The 22,101-nt window shown below is 38.6% G+C and overlaps 1 protein-coding gene across 3 annotated transcripts in view; it reads left to right on the forward strand.

Annotated features, from left to right (window-relative positions):
- The window catches only part of LOC133655394 (disks large homolog 5-like), a 107,030-nt gene that overhangs the window by 78,440 nt on the left and 6,489 nt on the right, over positions 1-22,101 (forward strand). For all 3 annotated transcript variants that reach the window (XM_062055506.1, XM_062055508.1, XM_062055507.1), the window contains 8 exons: positions 995-1,157; positions 1,224-1,357; positions 1,419-1,583; positions 10,229-10,412; positions 10,513-10,661; positions 16,512-16,682; positions 16,764-16,960; positions 20,078-20,221. In XM_062055506.1, the coding sequence (XP_061911490.1) occupies positions 995-1,157; positions 1,224-1,357; positions 1,419-1,583; positions 10,229-10,412; positions 10,513-10,661; positions 16,512-16,682; positions 16,764-16,960; positions 20,078-20,221 (1,307 nt within the window). The remainder of the gene's footprint in view (positions 1-994; positions 1,158-1,223; positions 1,358-1,418; positions 1,584-10,228; positions 10,413-10,512; positions 10,662-16,511; positions 16,683-16,763; positions 16,961-20,077; positions 20,222-22,101) is intronic.

The raw sequence follows: 22,101 nt of genomic DNA on the forward strand, positions 1-22,101 counted from the left end.
ACACTTTTCAAAAACTAAAGGACTTTTATGTCCCGTTTGGCTTTAAAGATGATTAAAATCAAATATCCCCATAACTTAACTATGGGTTAACTATGCAGGCAATTGTAAAAGTTATATTTTACATTTCTCCCATCCTCTCCTCCCAGTGAAGCGCAGAGTGAAAATTAAGATCCTCACGTATGTCTTCAAAGCGCTCGATGGTCTCGCCCCATAATAAATGAAAATAACATAATATAACCATACACTGACAGGTGTATGCGGAGAAGGCTGTCATCTAGTGGTGTTTTATAGGTATTGCTGGAATTTTACTGCATAATGGTTCTACTGTACAATCAGTAGTTTTAGGGGTTTTATAATGTGTTTTATATTTGACATCATTGTTTTGCGTGACACTAGCTGTGTCCATAACACTTATTTTGTTGCATGTCACGCACAAGTTTTGATATTTTGATGTCTTTTTAATACAAATTGGGCTGTGTTCGAGTGTTATCAAGTTCACGTGAAGTTCACCAAGTCCCTGAGGCGTTCCAGTAAAGTGGAAACGCAAACCATGCCTATAAACTCGTATTTTGTTGTTGCTGGTGGACTTTAAAGTTGTGAAGTTCCGTATAAAGTGGATTCATCTGTTACAAGGTCAAACTGGGGCCATCATAAAAATAAAACATTTTTTCTTACCGTGCAGGCAATGTTGGAAGTAACATTTTAACACTTAACATGCTAAAGTATAGCTGCTCACACCCGACAGATGGGAGAGCAATGCTTTCACTTAGCGGCGTTATATCTGTACTACTTTGTTACTCTGTTTTTATAGTCCCTTTCATTATTGTGTGACGTCAAGTTTATGCATCTCAATTTTCTCCAACTTTAATACACTTTTCCCTCTGTGTTGGTACATTTCCTGTTTCCCAGTTTTCTGGAATGCAGCATTTCAAAGTGTAAATGTTGCAACCGACTGTCGGCTTTAAGTTGAACGTGTTCTTCTTTTCCCTGTGAGGCCTTATTTGGAGGAGCCGCGCCACGTGACGGTGCAGAAAGGAGCAGAACCGCTGGGCATCTCCATCGTGAGCGGCGAGAACGGCGGCGTATTTGTGTCCAAAGTTACGCCGGGAAGCATCGCCCACCAAGCTCACTTTCAGTACGGAGACCAGCTCCTTGAGGTAAGCCCCCTTTGGTTGATTTTGTCATATACTGTATGACTTTGACAAATGTCCTCTGGTCTCCAGTTTAACGGGATCAACCTGAGAAATGCAAACGAACAACAGGCGCGCTTGGTGATCGGGCAGCAGTGCGACACGGTCACCATCTTGGCTCAGTACAACCCTCACATGTTCCAGCTGGGCAATCATTCCCGATCAAGGTATAAGTTCACTTTAGTGATACAAAAATGGCGTTTCCTGACGACAAACTTTTCTCCCCAGCTCTCGGATGGAGTCCATCAGCAACCATCCCACCCCCCAGGACAGCGGCGCCAACACCCCGGACGATCACTCTATCGGCGACACCCTCAGCGAGCAGGACGAGGGCACCATGACCCCGCCGTCCAAGCAGACCACCCCGGCCACCAGCCCCCACAGCTCCTTTAGGTAGGACATACTGGACGCAACGATTCTCAACATTTGAATTAGGGCTGGGCGATATGGCCTTTTATTAATATCTCGATATTTTTAAGCCATGTCACGATACACGATATATATCTCGATATTTTGCCTTAGCCCTGAATGAACACTAGATGCATATAATCACAGCAGTATGATGATTCTATGCAGGCCCGGCCCTAACCAATCTGGCGCCCTAGGCAAGATTTTAGGTGGTGCCCCCCACATTGGCAGTGAAGAAACCGAATAGCTTTGTCTTTGACCTTTTTTTTTTTTACTTAAAGAAAGCAAATTAACAATCAGAATAGTTAACAAGATACAAAAAAATATGGATAAATAAATGAATACAAAAAATAAAAAATGAATATATGAAATACAATATTTTTTACATCCATAAACGCAAAATAAAACGTGTCAACAGGTTGCATAAAATAAATTAAAAATACAATATAAATAAGGCACTGCACAAAACAAGATATCAAACCAGTATGACTTTAACAACTATATTACAAAAAAAGGGGATCCTACAGTTCTCTATTTGTGCTTTTTAATATTGCATTAACTAGAATGACTTACAAATTACTGTCCACCGGGGAGTACTGTAATTACCTTAACGTTACATTATTATTTTCCATAACAATTTAGCCCCCTCCACAATATTAACCCGACGTTAAAACAGAACTAGCTATTTATTGATTAGCAATTGCCGAATCATGTAACATTAGCTTAACGCTAAAAAGCCAGGTTACTATCACATTCTGTAACAGACAAATAATTTCATGTAGGCTAACGTTACCTACCTGCTACCTCTGTCTTTTTCTCGTTTCTCCTCCTCTTCTTTTCTCTTTTTTCTTCCCTGGGCACCTGACAGTTTTGGCCATTTCGACATCTTGTGTTGATTTTTTTTATGTGGTGACGTCCAAAAAGAGTCATGATACGGGAAGGGAGGGGGCGCACCGTGCCGGGGGAGGGGGGGCGTAATGTTGTAACAAATAATATTTCTATTAAATAGGCTTTACTTTGCATGTTAATTAACGTGGGATTATTTTATGTATATAGAAATAATAGTACCAACTTTTTTTTTTTTCCCTCCAACACTTGTGGCACTGGCGTGGCGCCCCCTGATGGACGGCGCCCTCAGCATTTGCCTATACGGCCTATGCCACGGGCCGGCCCTGATTCTATGTGTCTACATTAAAACATTCTTGTTCATACTGCATTAATATATGCTCATTTTAAACTTTCATGCAGAGAGGGAAACCACAATTAAGTCAATTTACCAATACTGTATTTATTAAACAGTAATTAAGCAGTGGCACAAACATTCATGTCATTCCAAAACAGAAAGTGCAAGATTGTCAGAGACATTTTAAAACAAACTATGAGTGCACTTTTGTGCATGATGTCACTAAGATGACATATCAAAACAACACTAAATTAAAGAGCACTTTTTGTACAGAGCGCAACTACAATAGTTTAAAACAAATAAAGTGCACTTTTGTGCATGATGTCACACAAGATATTTCAATAAGTGTCAAATAAAAATGAACTGCATAGTATGACATCAAATGGTTTATGTCCTTCGCTATGTGGTAGGTTCCTGCGGACGTTATCTTCTTCTGTTGTTGACTAATTTTTTCATATGGTCTTGATCTGGAAATGGTTGCTTTGGCATTTTGTGGGTAGCACCAAACGGAGATGTTGACATGCGGAGTTTCAAGCACTCTTCATTCTCTAGCGCAGACCTGGGCATTCTGCGGCCCATGGGCCGCAGAATGCCCTTTGTGCGTCCCTGTCCGGCCCGCGTGAGGCCAATTATAAATTACAAAATAAATTTAAAAAAGTATCTATGTCGAGTGTGCAATACAACGGTGCTGCTTTTGTTTTGAAAATCGTTATTTGTATTACTTCCGTGTGGACGTATGCGTGTGCGTGATTGTGAGTGAATGTGAACAGCTGCAATCACAAAATAAAGTTGAAAAAACATCTATGTCGTGCGCGCAATACAACTGTGCTGCTTTTATTTTGAAAAGTATTATTTATGGGCGTGTGTCCGTGTGTAACCTGCGAGTGAAGGTGCACATGCAGCGACAAGTGATGCACGGTTTACACCCGAGACGCTAAAAAGAGAAAAGTTGATGAAGAATGACGTGTTTTCAACAAGACATGGACTGCCAAGCAACGTTCCCTCTAAGGTGCGCGCCTGCGCAATTGCACACTGCTCAAACGTCCGCTGCGCGCAGCAAATATATGCCGCGCACCAAATCAAATCCCATCTGAATTCTAAACAAAATAAACATATTTATTCTGTGTAATTTTGCAATGCAACTCTGAGTGACAGTGACAACAAGCGGCCCTAACGGTGTTCGTCAACACCGTTCAATTATTGTAATGTCTATCGAGATGCTTCGAGGACAGGAATTATATCGATCACTTTATTGAGCAAAACTGTTTATATTCGGACATAACCACACCAAAAACATGAGTAAAACAATTCTATCTCGAAAAACTAGTCATTTTCTGCCGTACAAACCAGGCCAAAACCAACTTGTCATCTGTCACCAACACGCATAGCACTAAACCACTGGTGCGTTTATGGCCACACAAAAAGTCGGACAACTCAAACACCACACAAAGTTACACTAAGACTCCTCAGTCATACGTGTGCTTATTTTACTGTCATTTATTATTAATGTTAATTTATTTATATTAGTCATGGAATGCTGTTACACACACTATGTTGAAGTATTACTATTATTATTAATAATAATTATTATTATTTATCTTACGGTATATATCAAAAATAATATTGAGCAAAATTTAATTGAAATATTGTCGATGTGGCCCTCCAGCAGTGCTCGGGTTGCTCATGCGGCCCCCGGTAAAAATTAATTGCCCACCCCTGCTCTAGCGGGTGACTTTTCAAATGATGCTACAAATTAGCAGCAGGTGCTACTCTTTGTAGCAACGCTTTTGCCGCATACTTGTTCGACATCTTCCCGCTTGAAGCCAAACCACCGCCAGACGATGAACCCCATGCTGTTTTTCTTAGGAATTAATTCTTCCTTCATTTGTTACCAGATTCGCACCTTCTTTCTCTCGTATTACCACTCGCACCACTCCGCTAGCATCACAGCTAAAAGGTGCGCTTGTTTTAAGTCTCTGTGAGGAGAGACGAGAAAGAGTGAAAAAAGCCTGTAGTGTAATGTCCGCATCTAAAAGCAACTGCGTGAGAACGTATACTCGAATATCACGATATAGTCATTTTTATATCGCACAGAGACAAGCGATATATCGCACAGCCCTAATTTGAACCTCGATTTGCAAACTTAATTGGTTCTTGAACAGGGTTTGTAAATAGAAATGTTTGTATTGTAAAGCAAATGTATTCATAAGAAGCAATATAAATACAAATAATTGGTTCTAGCTCCGACAAAAGTTCATATTTTAGTAAAAATGTATACACTTCGAACACAATATAAAGTGCTATACAGTACAGTATATCAAACAAACACAAGCAGGTAGTGAATCAACTCTCTCTTATTGGAAATCTAAAACAACAACAAAAATGACAGGCTAAAGTGTCCTGTAGGCACTACAAATGTGCCACCTGCTCAGTGGCCTTGTGGTTAGAGTGTCCGTAGGTAGGTATCGGTAGGTCATGAGTTCAAACCCCGGCCGACTCATACCAAAGACTATAAAAATGGTACCCATTACCACCCATAAAAATGGGACCCATTACCACCCTGAACTCAGCATCAAGTGTTGGAATTGAGGGTTAAATCACCAAAAATGATTCCCGGGCACGGCCACCGCTGCTGCTCACTGCTCCCCTCACCTCCCAGGGGGTGAAAAAGGGGATAGGTCGAATGCAGAGGACACATTTCACCACACCTAGTGTGTGTTTGACAATCATTGGTACTTTAATTTTAACTTAAAATGTCGCTTACCACCACCTAAGTGTGAATGTGGAGTGAATGAATAATGGGTTCTCAGTGCTCTGTGAGTGCTTTGAGTATCTAGTCCAGGGGTCACCAACGCGGTGCCCGCAGGCACCAGGTAGCCCGTAAGGACCAGATGAGTAGCCCGCTGGCCTGTTCTAAAAATAGCTCAAATAGCAGCACTTACCAGTGAGCTGCCTCTATTTTTTAAATTGTATTTATTTACTAGCAAGCTGGTCTTGCTTTGCCCGACATTTTTAATTCTAAGAGAGACAAAACTCAAATAGAATTTGAAAATCCAAGAAAATATGTTAAAGACTTGGTCTTCACTTGTTTAAATAAATTCATTAATTTTTTTACTTTGCTTCTTATAACTTTCAGAAAGACAATTTTAGAGAAAAAATACAACCTTAAAAATGATTTTAGGATTTTTAAACACATATACCTTTTTACCTTTTAAATTCCTTCCTCTTCTTTCCTGACAATTTAAATCAATGTTCAAGTAAATGTATTTTTTTTATTGTAAAGAACAATAAATACATTTTCATTTAATTCTTCATTTTAGCTTCTGTTTTTTCGACGAAGAATATTTGTGAAATATTTCTTCAAACTTATTATGATTAAAATTCAAAAAAATTATTCTGGCAAATCTAGAAAATCTGTAGAATCAAATTTAAATCTTATTTCAAAGTCTTTTGAATTTATTTTAAAATTTTTGTTCTGGAAAATCTACAAGAAATAATGATTTGTCTTTGTTAGAAATATAGCTTGGTCCAATTTGTTATATATTCTAACAAAGTGCAGATTGGATTTTAACCTATTTAAAACATGTCATCAAAATTCTAAAATTAATCTTAATCAGGAAAAATTACTAATGATGTTCCATAAATTCTTTTTTTAATTTTTTCAAAAAGATTCGAATTAGCTAGTTTTTCTCTTCTTTTTTTCGGTTGAATTTTGAATTTTAAAGAGTCGAGATTGAAGATAAACTATGTTTCAAAATTTAATTGTCATTTTTTTCATGTTTTCTCTTTTAAACCGTTCAATTAAGTGTAAATATCATTAGTTATTAATAATAACATAGAGTTAAAGGTAAATTGAGCAAATTGGCTATTTCTGGCAATTTATTTAAGTGTGTATCAAACTGGTAGCCCTTCGCATTAATCAGTACCCAAGAAGTAGCTCTTGGTTTCAAAAAGGTTGGTGACTCCTGATCTAGTCGATAGAAAAGCGCTATATAAATCTAATCCCTTGTTATTATTGTTACACTGCCAACACGCGCACACATAGAAGTCCCTTTGTTGCCATCACAAACCATCAGAAATCACAAAAATCCTTAACTTTAATAAACATATTGCTACTATAATAAACATTTTAAAAAGTAAAATCCACTTACAGGACATTATTGGCAAAGGTCCTCTTGTGAGCTGCTCGTCACGAGAGGAGAGAAACAAGCAGACAGAGGGTGAAAATGGATGGGCGATGAGGGGCTGTGTTTACGTGCGTGTGCTTTGGAAGAGGCGCCCTCCTCCTCCGCTGTGAAATAAGTCTGCATTGGGGTGTTTTTCCGTAAAAGTTTGTTCTCATCACAACTACAAACGGCTTCCTCAAGCTCTCTAATATAAGCAAGCACCAAATGGCCAGCGAGACACAAAATTCATCAATGAAGCGTTTGTACACAGAGACACGGTTCGCACCCAGTGGCATATTTGGCGTGATCTAAAGGTTCGTAAATGGAGAAGTTCGCAAATAGAGGGGCTCGTAAATCGAGGTATAACTGTATTGATATCAGCCCAATATTAGCAAAAAAACAGTATTTGATTATGTCGGCTTGCATCTAAAGCAGGGGTCACCAACCTTTTTGAAACCAAGAGCTACTTCTTGGGTAGTGATTAATGCGAAGGGCTACCAGTTTGATACACACTTAAATAAATTGCCAGAAAGAGCCAATTTGCTCAATTTACCTTTAACTATGTCATTATTAATAATTAATGATATTTACACTTAATTGAGCGGTTTAAAAGAGGAGAAAACACAAAAAAAATGACAATTAAATTTTGAAACATAGTTTATCTTCAACTTCGACTCTTTAAAATTCAAAATTTAACTGAAAAAAAGAAGAGAAAAACTAGCTAATTCGAATCTTTTTGAAAAAATTAAAAAAATAATTTATGGAACATCATTAGTAATTTTTCCTGAGTAAGATTAATTTTAGAATTTTGATGACATGTTTTAAATAGGTTAAAATCCGATCTGTACTTTGTTAGAATATATAACAAATTGGACCAAGCTATATTTCTAACAAAGACAAATCATTATTTCTTCTATATTTTCCAGAATAATTTTTTTTTAAAGAAATTCAAAAGACTTTGAAATAAGATTTAAATTTGATTCTACCGATTTTCTAGATTTGCCAGAATAAATGTTTTGAATTTTAATCATAATAAGTTTGAAGAAATATTTCACAAATATTCTTCGTCGAAAAAACAAAAGTTAAAATGAAGAATTAAATTAAAATGTATTTATTATTCTTTACAATAAAAAAAAAAAAAAATTACTTGAACATTGATTTAAATTGTCAGGAAAGAAGAGGAAGGAATTTAAAAGGTAAAAAGGTATATGTGTTTAAAAAAGGTTGTATTTTTTCTCTAAAATTGTCTTTCTGAAAGTTATAAGAAGCAAAGTAAAAAAAATTATGAATTTATTTAAACAAGTGAAAACCAAGTCTTTAAAATATTTTCTTGGATTTTCAAATTCTATTTGAGTTTTGTCTCTCTTAGAATTAAAAATGTCGGGCAAAGCGAGACCAGCTTGCTAGTAAATAAATACAATTTAAAAAATAGAGGCAGCTCACTGGTAAGTGCTGCTATTTGAGCTATTTTTAGAACAGGCCAGCGGGCTACTCATCTGGTCCTTATGGGCTACCTGGTGCCCGCGAGCACCGCGTTGGTGACCCCTGATCTAAAGTATCCGATTAAAGTGCTCCGATGCAAGCAGTTCTGCACCGCGTTTATTTGTGCAAAGCTGGACAGGCAGTTAACATCTAAATGTCCTCCAATAAGCACTCAAGGTTAGTCTTTTCTTGTGTTTCAGTCAAGTCATTTACAAAAGGTAAACATGGTAGGCTATCGGCTACTAGGAGCTAGCAGCTACCTAAGGACCTAAGGACACAATAGCACACGAGCTAGACATATTTCACTTTAAAACCACACATTTGTCAATATAAAAAAGTATCAAGTAATTATAGTTGAATATTACTTATAGACACCGAGTCTCTAAGAAGAGTATTAGAAAGAATCTAGTAAGAAATGTGTCCGCATCATTCAACTTACTGCGTCATTAGCTTAACTTCATGAGTTATTGTGGCCACTAGGTGTTGACAAAAAACAATTACCACAACACCTCAACATAAATACTGCATAAGTCCTTTACATATGGTTAATAATAGAGATGTCCGATAATATCGGACTGCCGATATTATCGGACGATAAGTGCTTTAAAATTTAATATCGGAAATTATCGGTATCGGTTTAAAAAAGTATGACTTTTTAAAACGCCGCTGTACGGAGTGGTACACGGACGTAGGGAGAAGTACAAAGCACCAATAAACCAATAAACCTTAAAGGCACTGCCTTTACAATCACATAATATCTACGGCTTTTCACACACACAAGTGAATGCAAATCATACTTGGTCAACAGCCATACAGGTCACACTGAGGGTGGCGGTATAAACAATTTTAAAACAGTTACAAATATGCGCCACACTGAACCCACACCAAACAAGAATGACAAACACATTTCGAAAGAAACATCCGCACCGTAACACAACATAAACACAACAGAACAAATACCCAGAACCCCTTGCAGCACCAACTCTTCCGGGACGCTACAATATACACCCCGCCCTACCCCCTACCCCTCCCCCCACCTCAACCTCCTCATGCTCTCTCAGGGAGAGCATGTCCCAAATTCCAAGCTGCTGTTTTGAGGCATGTTAAAAAAAGTAATGCACTTTGTGACTTCAATATTAAATATGGCAGTGCCATGTTGGCATTTTTTTCCATAACTTGAGTTGATTTATTTTGGAAAACCTTGTTACATTGTTTAATGCATCCAGCGGGGCATCACAACAAAATTAGGCATAATAATGTGTTAATTCCACAACTGTATATATCGGTATCGGTTGATATCGGAATCGGTAATTAAGAGTTGGACAATATCGGGATATCGTCAAAAAAGCCATTATCGGACATTTCTAGTTAATAATAAATACTTCAGTGTTTTTCATACCCACTATTGTTGTCTGTTTGAGTAATCAGGCCTTTTCTAACATTCCACACTACAAAATAATAAAAGTGTTTATGTTTCATCCTTATATTGTGTCAAATCAATATTGGTATGCGCAAGGCTACATGATCGGTATTGTATTGGAAGTGGAAATATGTCACACTCCTAATGGCAACAACTATCAAAACGTATTCTGATGCGTCTTTTACTGCTTTGTTACTTTTGTACATAAAATATGCTAATTTTAACGGACAGGTGGCAAAGCAAACTAGTGTAATATTTAATATTATACACCCTTTATTTTTACAACATGTGGAAGACCTAAATAAAGGAGCTAATAGTCCCTGGGCCGCACTTTATACACACCCTGAGCTACGCGTTTCACTTTTTGTTTCCCCCCCAGGCTCCCCGGTTCAGGTACGCGTCGGACCGCAGAAGCCAGACTGGTGAGGTTGAAAAGGATCCAGACGGAGCTGGGAGTCCATATCTGCGGAGGAAACCTTTACGGCATCTTTGTGGACAGCCTGGATGACGACAGTCCTGCCAAAACTGCTGACGGCCTCCTACCTGGAGACCTGATACTGGAGGTTTCTGTTATTATTTACTTCAATTCCTTTTTGCGCCACAGAGCGACTGATTGTGTGGTGACTCACTTGGGTTTTTTCTGCGATTTGTGTTTGCCAACAGTACAACGGCATCAGCATGAAGAACAGAACCAAGGAGGAGGCTTACATTGAGTTGATAAAACCGACTGAAACCGCCACTTTCAAGGTGCTAAACTGTGCGGATGAGCTCGCCGCCGTCAAAGAGGTGCCCGGAGACGGATTTTTCATCAGGTATGCAGTCAATACAGATGGGTACTAAATTTGGTACTTTTATGGGCATCGACCAAATTCCGTCAGTACTACTGGGTATTGATTCACGTGGAATCAAAAGGTGACATATTTCAATACCTTTGTTGCACGTGCCGCCACTTCCGGTTTCTGACTTGTCGCATCCGATACCAGTCTAAACACCAGCTCTTGTAAAGTGGATTCAGCCAAACTACTAAGTAATATTGCAATTTTCAACACCAACAAAGCAAATATACTTGCTAGAAAGCCCTTGAACGTGAAGTAAGGCTTCACTCTTTCAAAATGCGCTAACTTGATGCTAATTTAAAGTTAAAGTACCAATGATTGTCACACACACACACTAGGTGTGGTGAAATTTGTCCTCTGCATTTGACCCATCCCCTTGTTCACCCCCTGGGAGGTGAGGGGAGCAGTGGGCAGCAGCGGTGCCGCACCCGGGAATCATTTTTGGTGATTTAACCCCCAATTCCAACACTTGATGCTGAGTGCCAAGCAGGGAGGTAATGGCTCCCATTTTTATAGTCTTTGGTATGACTCGGCCGGGGTTTGAACTCACAACCTACCCATCTCAGGGCGGACACTCTAACCACTAGGCCACTGAGTAGGTAGATTTGCATTGGATTTTCCAAAGACAAGCTACTATTAGCGACTTCATGACACAGAGGTTAGTGCATGTGCCTCACAATACGAAGGTCCTGAGTAGTCCTGGGTTCAATCCCGGGCTCGGGATCTTTCTGTGTGGAGTTTGCATGTTCTCCCCGTGACTGCGTGGGTTCCCTCCGGGTTCTCCGGCTTCCTCCCACCACCAAAAACATGCACCTTGGGGATAGGTTGATTGGCAACACTAAATTGGCCCTAGTGTGTGAATGTGAGTGTGAATGTTGTCTGTCTATCTGTGTTGGCCCTGTGATGAGGTGGCGACTTGTCCAGGGTGTACCCCGCCTTCCGCCCGAATGCAGCTGAGATAGGCTCCAGCTCCCCCCGCGACGCCAAAAGGGACAAGCGGTAGAAAATGGATGGATGGATGGACATGGCAATTTCAACACCTCCAATTTTGGGAAAGGAAACTACAACTATGATTATTGTTGCAATCAAACAGCTGGTGTGTAATAGGCACAATACTTACAGTATTAACTAGGGATGTCCGATAATGGCTTTTTGACGATATCCGATATGCCGATATTGTCCAACTCTTTAATTACCGATACCGATATCAACCGATATATGCAGTCGTGGAATTAACACATTATTATGCCTAATTTGGACAACCAGGTATGGTGAAGATAAGGTACTTTTTAAAAAAATGAATCAAATAAAATAAGATAAATAAATTTAAAACATTTTCTTGAATAAAAAAGAAAGTAAAACAATATAAAAACAGTTACATAGAAACTAGTAATTAATGAAAATTTGTCAAATTAACTGTTAAAGGTTAGTATTATTAGTGGACCAGCAGCACGCACAATCATGTGTGCTTACGGACTGTATCCCTTGCAGACTGTATTGATATATATTGATATATAATGTAGGAACCAGAATATTAATAACAGAAAGAAACAACCTTTTTGTGTGAATGAGTGTAAATGGGGGAGGGAGGTTTTTTGGGTTGGTGCACTAATTGTAAGTGTATCTTGTGTTTTTTATGTGGATTTAATAAAAAACCCCCCAAAAAAACCTGATACTGATAATAAAAAAACCGATACCGATAATTTCCGATATTACATTTTAACGCATTTATCGGCCGATAATATCGGCAGACCGATATTATCGGACATCTCTAGTATTAACACTTTGTAGGGTGCAACATAACACATTCAACTTCCTGGAAAAAGCTACTTTATTAGACAACATACCATAGATGGCCTGTACCACATGTGTCAAACTCATAACTTAATTTTAACTTTAACTTTAACTCATGGCCCCTGGACCAGATCTGGCCTGCCACGTGGTTTTATTTGGCCCTCGAACCTGGAAATAACATGCGTGAATAAAGCACCAAATGTATTTAGGGGTTTTTGACAGAAAAATTGCATGTACTGTATCCAGTTTCTTTAAAACTTTAATATTATCTGATTGTGCAAACAACATAATATAAACACACAGTATATTCCAAAATAAATTTGTAAAAATACAAATAAATACCTAAATATCATCTGATGATTTCAAAGCAAGTTATCTATCACTTTGTACGTTAAAATGATTACATAAGCAAATGTATAGGCAATTGTGTAATAATATCATGAGGCGATTATACATTAAAATTAATATATATTTACTCCTACAAGTGGCCCTCTGATGGCAGCTATTACTGCGATGTGGCCCTCAATGAAAATGAGTTTGACACCTCTGGCCCAGAGTCGTCTATAAAGAGGGTATGGCCAACTATACAACAGGCGCCATGACTGCTACCAAAGACGTGCCCGGATACATGCAAATTGCTGTCGTTTTGATAATAGCTTTTCTGACTAAATAAACCAAAATATGTCTATATTTAGATCTAAACATACTCCAGCTAATAAACTTACAATAAAACATGCTTTTATTTTGTGAAAGTAAAATTTTGCGGCCGTATTTGACTCACTCTGCTGCTACATTCCTGCACTCGAAGGCGCTACAGTCATAAAGAAATACACAGAATGACCCCAAAAAATAACTTATTACCGCTCATTTTGCCAGAATCTTCATTAGCTTTGGACAAACAATCCCGTAAAAATTATGAGTTTTGTCTGAATTACACTACCGTTCAAAAGTTTGGGGTCACCCAAACAATTTTGTGGAATAGCCTTCATTTCTAAGAACAAGAATAGACTGTCGAGTTTCAGATGAAAGTTCTCTTTTTCTTCCATTTTGAGCGTTTAATTGACCCCACAAATGTGATGCTCCAGAAACTCAATCTGCTCAAAGGAAGGTCAGTTTTGTAGCTTCTGTAACGAGCTAAACTGTTTTCAGATGTGTGAACATGATTGCACAAGGGTTTTCTAATCATCAATTAGCCTTCTGGGCCAATGAGCAAACACATTGTACCATTAGAACACTGGAGTGATAGTTGCTGGAAATGGGCCTCTATACACCTATGTAGATATTGCACCAAAAACCAGACATTTGCAGCTAGAATAGTCATTTACCACATTAGCAATGTATAGAGTGTATTTCTTTAAAGTTAAGACTAGTTTAAAGTTATCTTCATTGAAAAGTACAGTGCTTTTCCTTCAAAAATAAGGACATTTCAATGTGACCCCAAACTTTTGAACGGTAGTGTATATCAACTGTGGTGTATTTGTCATCACTGTATGTATCACTCATTATGTATTATTCCAACTGATCTTTCTTTTTTGTACCATGGTAAGGGAATATGTGTACTTTTGCTCTTATTTCCCTATATCTCTGCACAATAACCAAGATATGGTAACACTGGCGAGCAGCAGAGATTTTGGAGTGATTTTTGGTCTAGAACATATTTTGTTGAATTTATTATTGACTTATTTCCTTCCACTGTATTGTATATTTTTTATGAGATTTTTCAGTTCATTTTCTTATCTATTATTACAGCCAAACATTTGGTTTCTTTTACTCTTTCTTGTACTTGTATTTGTGTTTGACTTTCTCTTTTACTGTTACCTAATAGCAATATTTTACTTTTACCGAGTCTGTTTTTCTCAAACCATCTGTTAGATTTATACATTTTTGTCTGTTTTTATTTGTATTAGCTTTTGTGTGTTTGCTGTGTCATGTGTTTACCTCGCACAAGACATTGTATTTGATGGCTCTCCAGTGTTTGATGGCGAACCTTCACTTCGCATACTTATCTTCTTTCCGGGTGGTTGAGAAAGCGATGTAAAATCTTTCCACAATTCTCCCGGGGTGGAACAGCCATATCCTGCACAACAGGATACATGTCCAAAAATTAACGAGCAAGCACTGCAAACACATAGCATCAGCTCGAAGTTAGTAGTAGTCATGGCGCCCTGTAGTCACGTGGGTGCCTTTTGACCAGTCATTGAGGAGATCACCTAAAACCGATTTGGCCATACTCTCTGCTCTGGCCCATACAGTACTGCCATCTAATGTCTTGGGAGTGCAACTGCATTACAATTGAGACTAATGTCATCATCACTCATCATTTCTTTTTATTCCTTTCATGAAAATGCATATATACTAGCCACGTACAGTTGACACTTTCATTGTCTTTTGTTTCTTATACATTTCCATGATCAGAAAGGAGCAGATGGAAGAATAATATTCTTATATTTATCTGCCCCCTTTTTAACACAAATTATTTCAGATGACTTTATCACTGTTCCCTCCACCAACACCCGAACTCCAACGTACTTTTAAATTTCGTTTAAGCATTTTCACAATGACACATCCAATCAAAATCTTAAATCAGTTTGATATAATTCCAGTTGTCTATTTTTGTAACTCTTTATAAATTCAAAGATATTCTTGCAACTTTTTAAGTCTTTCTTTAGAGAATTCCATGCTTTCACACCAACAACAGACAAGCACATTTGTTTAAAATTAGTTCGCACTCTTGGATGTTTAAAATCATACGGCCTTCTGTGATTCTCATCTTCAGACGTGAACACAAATATTTTTTGTAACTTTATTTCTAGCTTTCAACATCACTAATTGATTGATTGATTGAGACTTTTATTAGTAGGTTGCACAGTGAAGTACATATTCCGTACAATTGACCACTAAATGATAACACCCGAATAAGTTTTTCAACTTGTTTAAGTCGGGGTCCACTTAAATTGATAAATAAAGTATGCAATTCTACAATGTCTTTTAGTTTTAATAATACTGACCTAATGAAGAGTGGATTTGTGTGGACTCTATATCCTACTTTAAAAATAATACTAATTACTCTTTTCTGTGAAAGATGTAAATGATACATGAAAAAAATAAAATTTGTTATCAAACAATGAACATTTATAAATGCAGACAAAAGTACATAGAATTGGTACCATTGCGTACTGGTATCGATTTGCTAGATACTGGGAATTGGTAGTGTATCAGTTCAAATAAAAAAAAACGTTATATAAATCTAATCCATTATTATTATTAGGGATGTCCGATAATGGCTTTTTGCCGATATCCGATATTCCAATATTGTCCAACTCTTTAATTACCGATACCGATATCAACCGATACCGATATCAACCGATATATGCAGTCGTGGAATTAACACATTATTATGCCTAATTTGGACAACCATGTATGGTGAAGATAAGGTACTTTTTAAAATATAATAATAATAAAATAAGATAACTAAATTAAAAACATTTTCTTGAATAAAAAAGAAAGTAAAACAATATAAAAACAGTTACATAGAAACTAGTAATTAATGAAAATGAGTAAAATTAACTGTTAAAGGTTAGTACTATTAGTGGACCAGCAGCACGCACAATCATGTGTGCTTACGGACTGTATCCCTTGCAGACTGTATTGATATATATTGATATATAATGTAGGAACCAGAATATTGATAACAGAAAGAAATGGGGGGAGGGAGGTTTTTTGGGTTGGTGCACTAATTGTAAGTGTATCTTGTGTTTTTTATGTTGATTTAATAAAAAAAAATAAAAAAACGATACAGATAATTAAAAAAACGATACCGATAATTTCCGATATTACATTTTAACGCATTTATCGGCCGATAATATCGGCAGGCCGATACTATCGGACATGCCTAATTATTATTATTATTATTATTAAATTTGAACGGTACCCATACCTAGCAGTCAGAGTTCATGACATGACTTGTTTTTGACAACAATCCACAACTTTATTCAGTATTTATCATCTATCTTTTATCATTCTACTCCTTAGAACACTTTACGAGAGGGTGGCCGACGCCCAGCAGGAGCTGAGCTTCAAGAAGGACGACATACTGTACGTTGAGGACACCCTACCGAACGGCGGTTTCGACTACTGGATGGCGTGGCAGCTTGACGAGAAAGCGCGGAAGTTGGAAAAAGGGCAGATCCCAGGGAAATACATGTAAGTCTGTGCCCGTGCTTTCCTGCAGAGACACTCCCCGTCTTAAGGAGTGGCGTCAACCGGCTCTTGTGTTTTACCAAGCATGGACCAGGAGTTCTACAGGAGACACGGTGTGACCGACATGAAGGATGACGGCAGCGGCGGCAAGCCCATGTCCGCGGCCGCCCGTAGGTCCTTCTTCCGGAGGCGGCTGAAACACAAGCGCAGCAGCTCCAAGGACGGCAAGGACCTGATGGCAGGGGACACCATGATGTCCGATTATTTACCCATCACAGAAGGTGAGGTCTTAAGGCTGAAATAAGCTCTCGTGTCACCTAGCTTGCGTGACTGACGCCGACTGGCTCCTCTCGTTCCGAAGCCTCGAGCAAGCCACAAAAATCTATCTTGACAAGGACCACTGAGTATAAATGTGACATTCGCAAACAAATCCTGTCCTTTAATCGGCTCATTGAAATGAACGATGACAACCAATTTGCTGTTGCAAAGCCTTTTGTTTTCAAGATGCTTTTTTTCATGCACATGTAGATACAGCATCGACATTTACCCACACTGCATGCCACCCGACTGCCGACTGGACTAGCAAATGAGTCAGAGTCAAAGTAAAGGTAGCAACATTTGGATTCACTTTCCTGGTTTATTGTTTTAATGTGGATGTGTAAAGTAGTTAAATCATAAACACACTGCACGTAGGGTAGTACAATTTTTGGGTATTCTGGTTTTATTGACAGTTTTTGTATACATACTTGGAGTGTCTTTTTCCGTGCAGCTGTTTCTCGCCACATCGCGCTTTTAAATATTGAGATTTTTTGGGAATTATTATAATTTTTTATTGTAATTTTCTACAACCTAAAAAAAGGCCTAAAATAAGCATTTTCGAAGGATAAAAATGTCAAAATAAACTACAAAAATATCAATATTACAATCGTATTAGTCACTAAAAAAGACCAAACCAAACCGTATCATGGCCACTGAATGGCTCAACTTCAGGCAGCATTACTATATTGGATTAAATGAGTGTAAAGACGACTAAACAGTGTTTTTTCATGTCTAGAGGGCTTTTATATTGTGGAAAAACGTATTTAGAAGGTTTTAAGCAGGTTTTTATGCGCTAGCTATTAAAATATTCTATTTATATTTCATGATTAATTTTCAGGACCAATTAACAGCGATAAACGAGGGACGACTGTACTGTATTGTTAAAATTATCTTGTGCTACAAAGGGAAAATTAAAACTAGTGATGTCTCTGTCAAAGCATAGGAATTCACCTTGTGGAATGTTTGAAATGAAAATGCAACAAAAATGAAATTATAGTCAATATTTCACGATAATAGCTAGCCCACAAGAGTTGTGGTTGCTCACTCAGAAAAACACTGCCTTTAATGTTTTGGAGAGTATTACGACTCAAATTAGGGGTGCAAGATAATTATCGGTTGACTAATGTTGCGTTTGACCAGATGTTCCTCCAAGGGGAACTCAGAACGCTAGTCAGTCCCAAGTTCTTTAGATGACATATAAACTGAACTCAAAAGTACCACCAGGGACAGAATAGGTATTTTGTAATTTATTGTCAAATATTTGAGAATAGAGACCAGCCTCGAACAACACATACAAATGCGTAGCCCAAGTTGATCTGACCTCATCCCGGAAAACACTCTCTTCTTCAATATCTCCCCCCGCCCTCACTTGTCTCACCCCAAACACATGCTCATTGTGTCTCTTATCTTGAGTCGGCCTGGGAAGAGAAGCAAGGAGGATTCCTCCTCTCTGCCTTCTACTTCAAGGCCGGCCCAAGTGCGAGCACTTTGTCATTAGATGATTTGAAAGCAAAAGAGTACAATATGGAACATTAACTATTTGTAATATGACTATGGAAGTAAAACAAAATATGGATATATGAAAATATATATATACCCTTCACTAATTATCTGGTTGATATTAGGAATTGTGACGTCACACGGATAATCTGATAACATAAAAAAAAAAAAAAACTCAGCTAACTGATCTAAATTATTTTTATGCTCTCCAATGAGATGAGATTGCACATGGTAGGTGGGTTAGGGTGAACAAATCAAGCGCTCCTACTTTGTAGGATGTTCCAAACTTCCCGTAAGATCAACAGGTCTTAAAGTGTATACAAACTTAGTGTTAGTTGTACTGTTTGTCGGACTTCTCTACTCATCAGAGGAAGAGACATTCCGCGGGTTGCCCGAACCAAATGCCCTGCAAACACTCCGCGAGGAAAGAAAAAAGAACACCTGGCTTCGACACGTCAAACCACAGTGACCGCCCACTAGTATCCACACCGGAAAAATAAGATACCGGTGCCTTATCCGGTGCTAAGTGAATGCAGACCACCTGCTCGGCGGTAAAATTACTGACATTACTAACATTCTTTTTAGTAACTTGGCGTCCTGACGGAAGCACACAAAGTCTGACACTCTTTTTGACTTTATTGCCGACCTTAACATGCTAACAGCAGACCTCATCACCCGATCAAACATTACAGTGGGTCGTTTTTTGCATGTTCTGTATTGCTGCAATAATTATGACAATTTGTTGTAGATTTTATTTCTTATTTTTTAATGTATTACTAAGTTATAATTTATTGTCTTATCTTTGACGTATTTAAATTACTAGTCTTTTCAACTTAAATGTCACAAAATGACAAATATAAAGAGGCATGGTCCACTTCGAGAGGAGCCAGATGAGGTGGTTCGAGCTCCCCCAATACCTTTTCAGGGCACTTCCGACTGGGAGGAGGCCACGGGGGAAACCCAGGACATGTTGGGGGGACTATTTCTCCCAGCTAGCCTGGGAATGCCTTAAGATCCCCCGGGAGGAGCTACACTAAGTGGCTGCGGGGAGGGAAGTCTGGGTTTCTCTGCTTAGGCTACTGCTCCCGCAACCCGACAACGGATAAGCGGACGAAGATAGATATATAAAAGGCATTAAATTATTTGTTTGTTTTTTTTACAAAAATGTGCATGGTTTTAATATTTAATACGGTTCCTATGCCGTTTAAGCACTGGCACCGTTTTTAAAATAAATAAATAAAATGTAATCAATACCCATCTCTAATCAAGACACAAGCTTCACTGGTTTATGGATGTGGTGTTAGCTCTACCATATTGGTTAGGACAAATCTACAGGTACAGTTTGTACTTTCCTACAAACTGCAGTCAAATCTACATTTAGAAAATAATAGATATGAGTAAGTTAACGGTATCAGCTTGAAAAAAATAAAAATAAATCATGCATCCCTACTATAAATGAATCAAGACGTCGTCAGAGGGGACGCAGGCTACGTGATACGAGAGCATACGTCAGCCTTCAATCTGACTTTGCTTCAAACTATAAGGAAAACAAACTTATTTCTCTTTTATTTCTTTTTCAGATGGTGCAGGTCTGTTGTACCAGCGAGTCCAGAAGGTGGAGTGTTTATTCCCCAGACCGGTGCTGATCTTGGGACCGTTGGCCGAGGCCAGCAAGGACATGCTGGTGAACGAGGCTCCCGACAGGTTCTGTCGCTGTTTGCCCGGTGGGATGTTTTTCAATCAGCTTCATTTTATAGCGGAAACTTTGATTGATTGATTGATTGATTCTTGTATTAGTAGATTGCACAGTACAGTACATATTCTGTACAATTGACCACTAAATGGTAACACCCGAATACGTTTTTCAACTTGTTGAAGTCGGGGTCCACGTTAGCTAAACCTAATCTTTCTTAGTCGACCTCTAATTGGTTGTTTTCTCTCATTTGCAAACAATTATCCCCATCAGAATTGCAGTAGAACCTCGATTTGCAAACTTAATTGGTTCTTGAACGGGGTTTGTAAAACGAAAAGTTGTATAGTGAAGCAAATTTGTGCATAAGTAAGAATGTAAACATCCTGGTCTCGACAGAAGTTCATATTTTAGTTAAGGTTTGTGCATTTTGAGCACAACATAAACCGCTATACAGTACTGTATATCAAACAAACATAACACGGAGGGGATATTTCAGCTGTTACTTTATTAACAAGCCAAAACAACAACAACGGCAAGCTGAACTGTCCTGTATGCGCTGCTCTGCCAACACACGCACATACACAGAAGTCCCTTTGGTGCCCTAACGAACAATCAGAAATCACAAAAATCCTTAAATTTGACAACCCCATTGCTACCATAATAACAATTTTAAAAAGTAAAATCCACACAATGTAGATGAACATTGCCAAAGGTCCTGCTCAGTGACCTTGTGGTTAGAGTGTCTGCCCTGAGACTGGAAGGTTGTGAGTTCAAACCCCGGCCGAGTCATAACAAAGACTATAAAAATGTGACCCATTGCCTCCCTGCTTGGCACTGTCAGGTTCAAACACTGATGACATCTATTAAACAGACAAGAAGCAAGGAATCATGCAGAGACAGAGTTCAATTTAGCTCATGAGGAGAATACATGGAGCTGCACACTTAGTCACAGTCTCGCCCTACGCTCTAAGGTACAGCTCCCGCGTCTCTCTATTTATTCAGGAGTTCCCCAGTCAACATCACTGAGGCCGCCTCTAAAAGGTGTGGTCACATATATCACGCAAAGCAGCTCCAGCAAGCACAATACGTGACGGAATGTGCTGGGGGCCTTGTGATTATCGCCTTGTCTCGGCTTCATCTGCATGCTGTCGTCTTATCTTCGTTGAGGTCCTTGAAGTCCTTGGCTGTTAGCGGGCTAAAACAAAGATAACATCTGCGGCTGAGGCCACCCCTCACACAATAAGTTTTTGTCCTTGCACAGATAGAAAAAGTACAGCTTGACCACAATCGCTAATAACTATAGCAACAGACTTTAAGCATACTAAGGTTGTATGATAATATATACATGATTATTCTAACAGCACTCAGCATCAAGGGTTGGAATTGGGGGTTAAATCACAAAAGTGATTCCCGAGCGCGGCCACCACTGCTGCTCACTGCTCCCCTCACCTCCCAGGGGGTGAACATGGGGACGGGTCAAATGCAGAGGATAATTTCACCACACTTAGTGTGTGTGTGACTATCGTTGGGACTTTAAAGGCCTACTGAAAGCCACTACTACCGACCACACAGTCTGATAGTTTATATATCAATGATGAATTCTTAACATTGCAACACATGCCAATACGGCCGGGTTAACTTATAAAGTGCAATTTTAAAATTCCCGCCACACTTCCGGTTGAAAAACTCCTTTGGATATGATTTATGCGCGTGACGTCATAAAATCCACGGAAGTGGTTGTACCCCATCGACCCGATACAAAAACCTCTTGTTTTCTTCGACAAAATTCCACAGTATTCTGGACATCTGTGTTGGTGAATCTTTTGCAATTTGTTTAATGAACAATGGAGGCTGCAAAGAAGAAAGTTGTAGGTGGGATCGATCGGTGTCTTAGCGGCTAAGTACAATACT

Source organism: Entelurus aequoreus, linkage group LG08 (assembly GCF_033978785.1).
Source record: "Entelurus aequoreus isolate RoL-2023_Sb linkage group LG08, RoL_Eaeq_v1.1, whole genome shotgun sequence".
NCBI classification, from domain to species: domain Eukaryota; kingdom Metazoa; phylum Chordata; class Actinopteri; order Syngnathiformes; family Syngnathidae; genus Entelurus; species Entelurus aequoreus.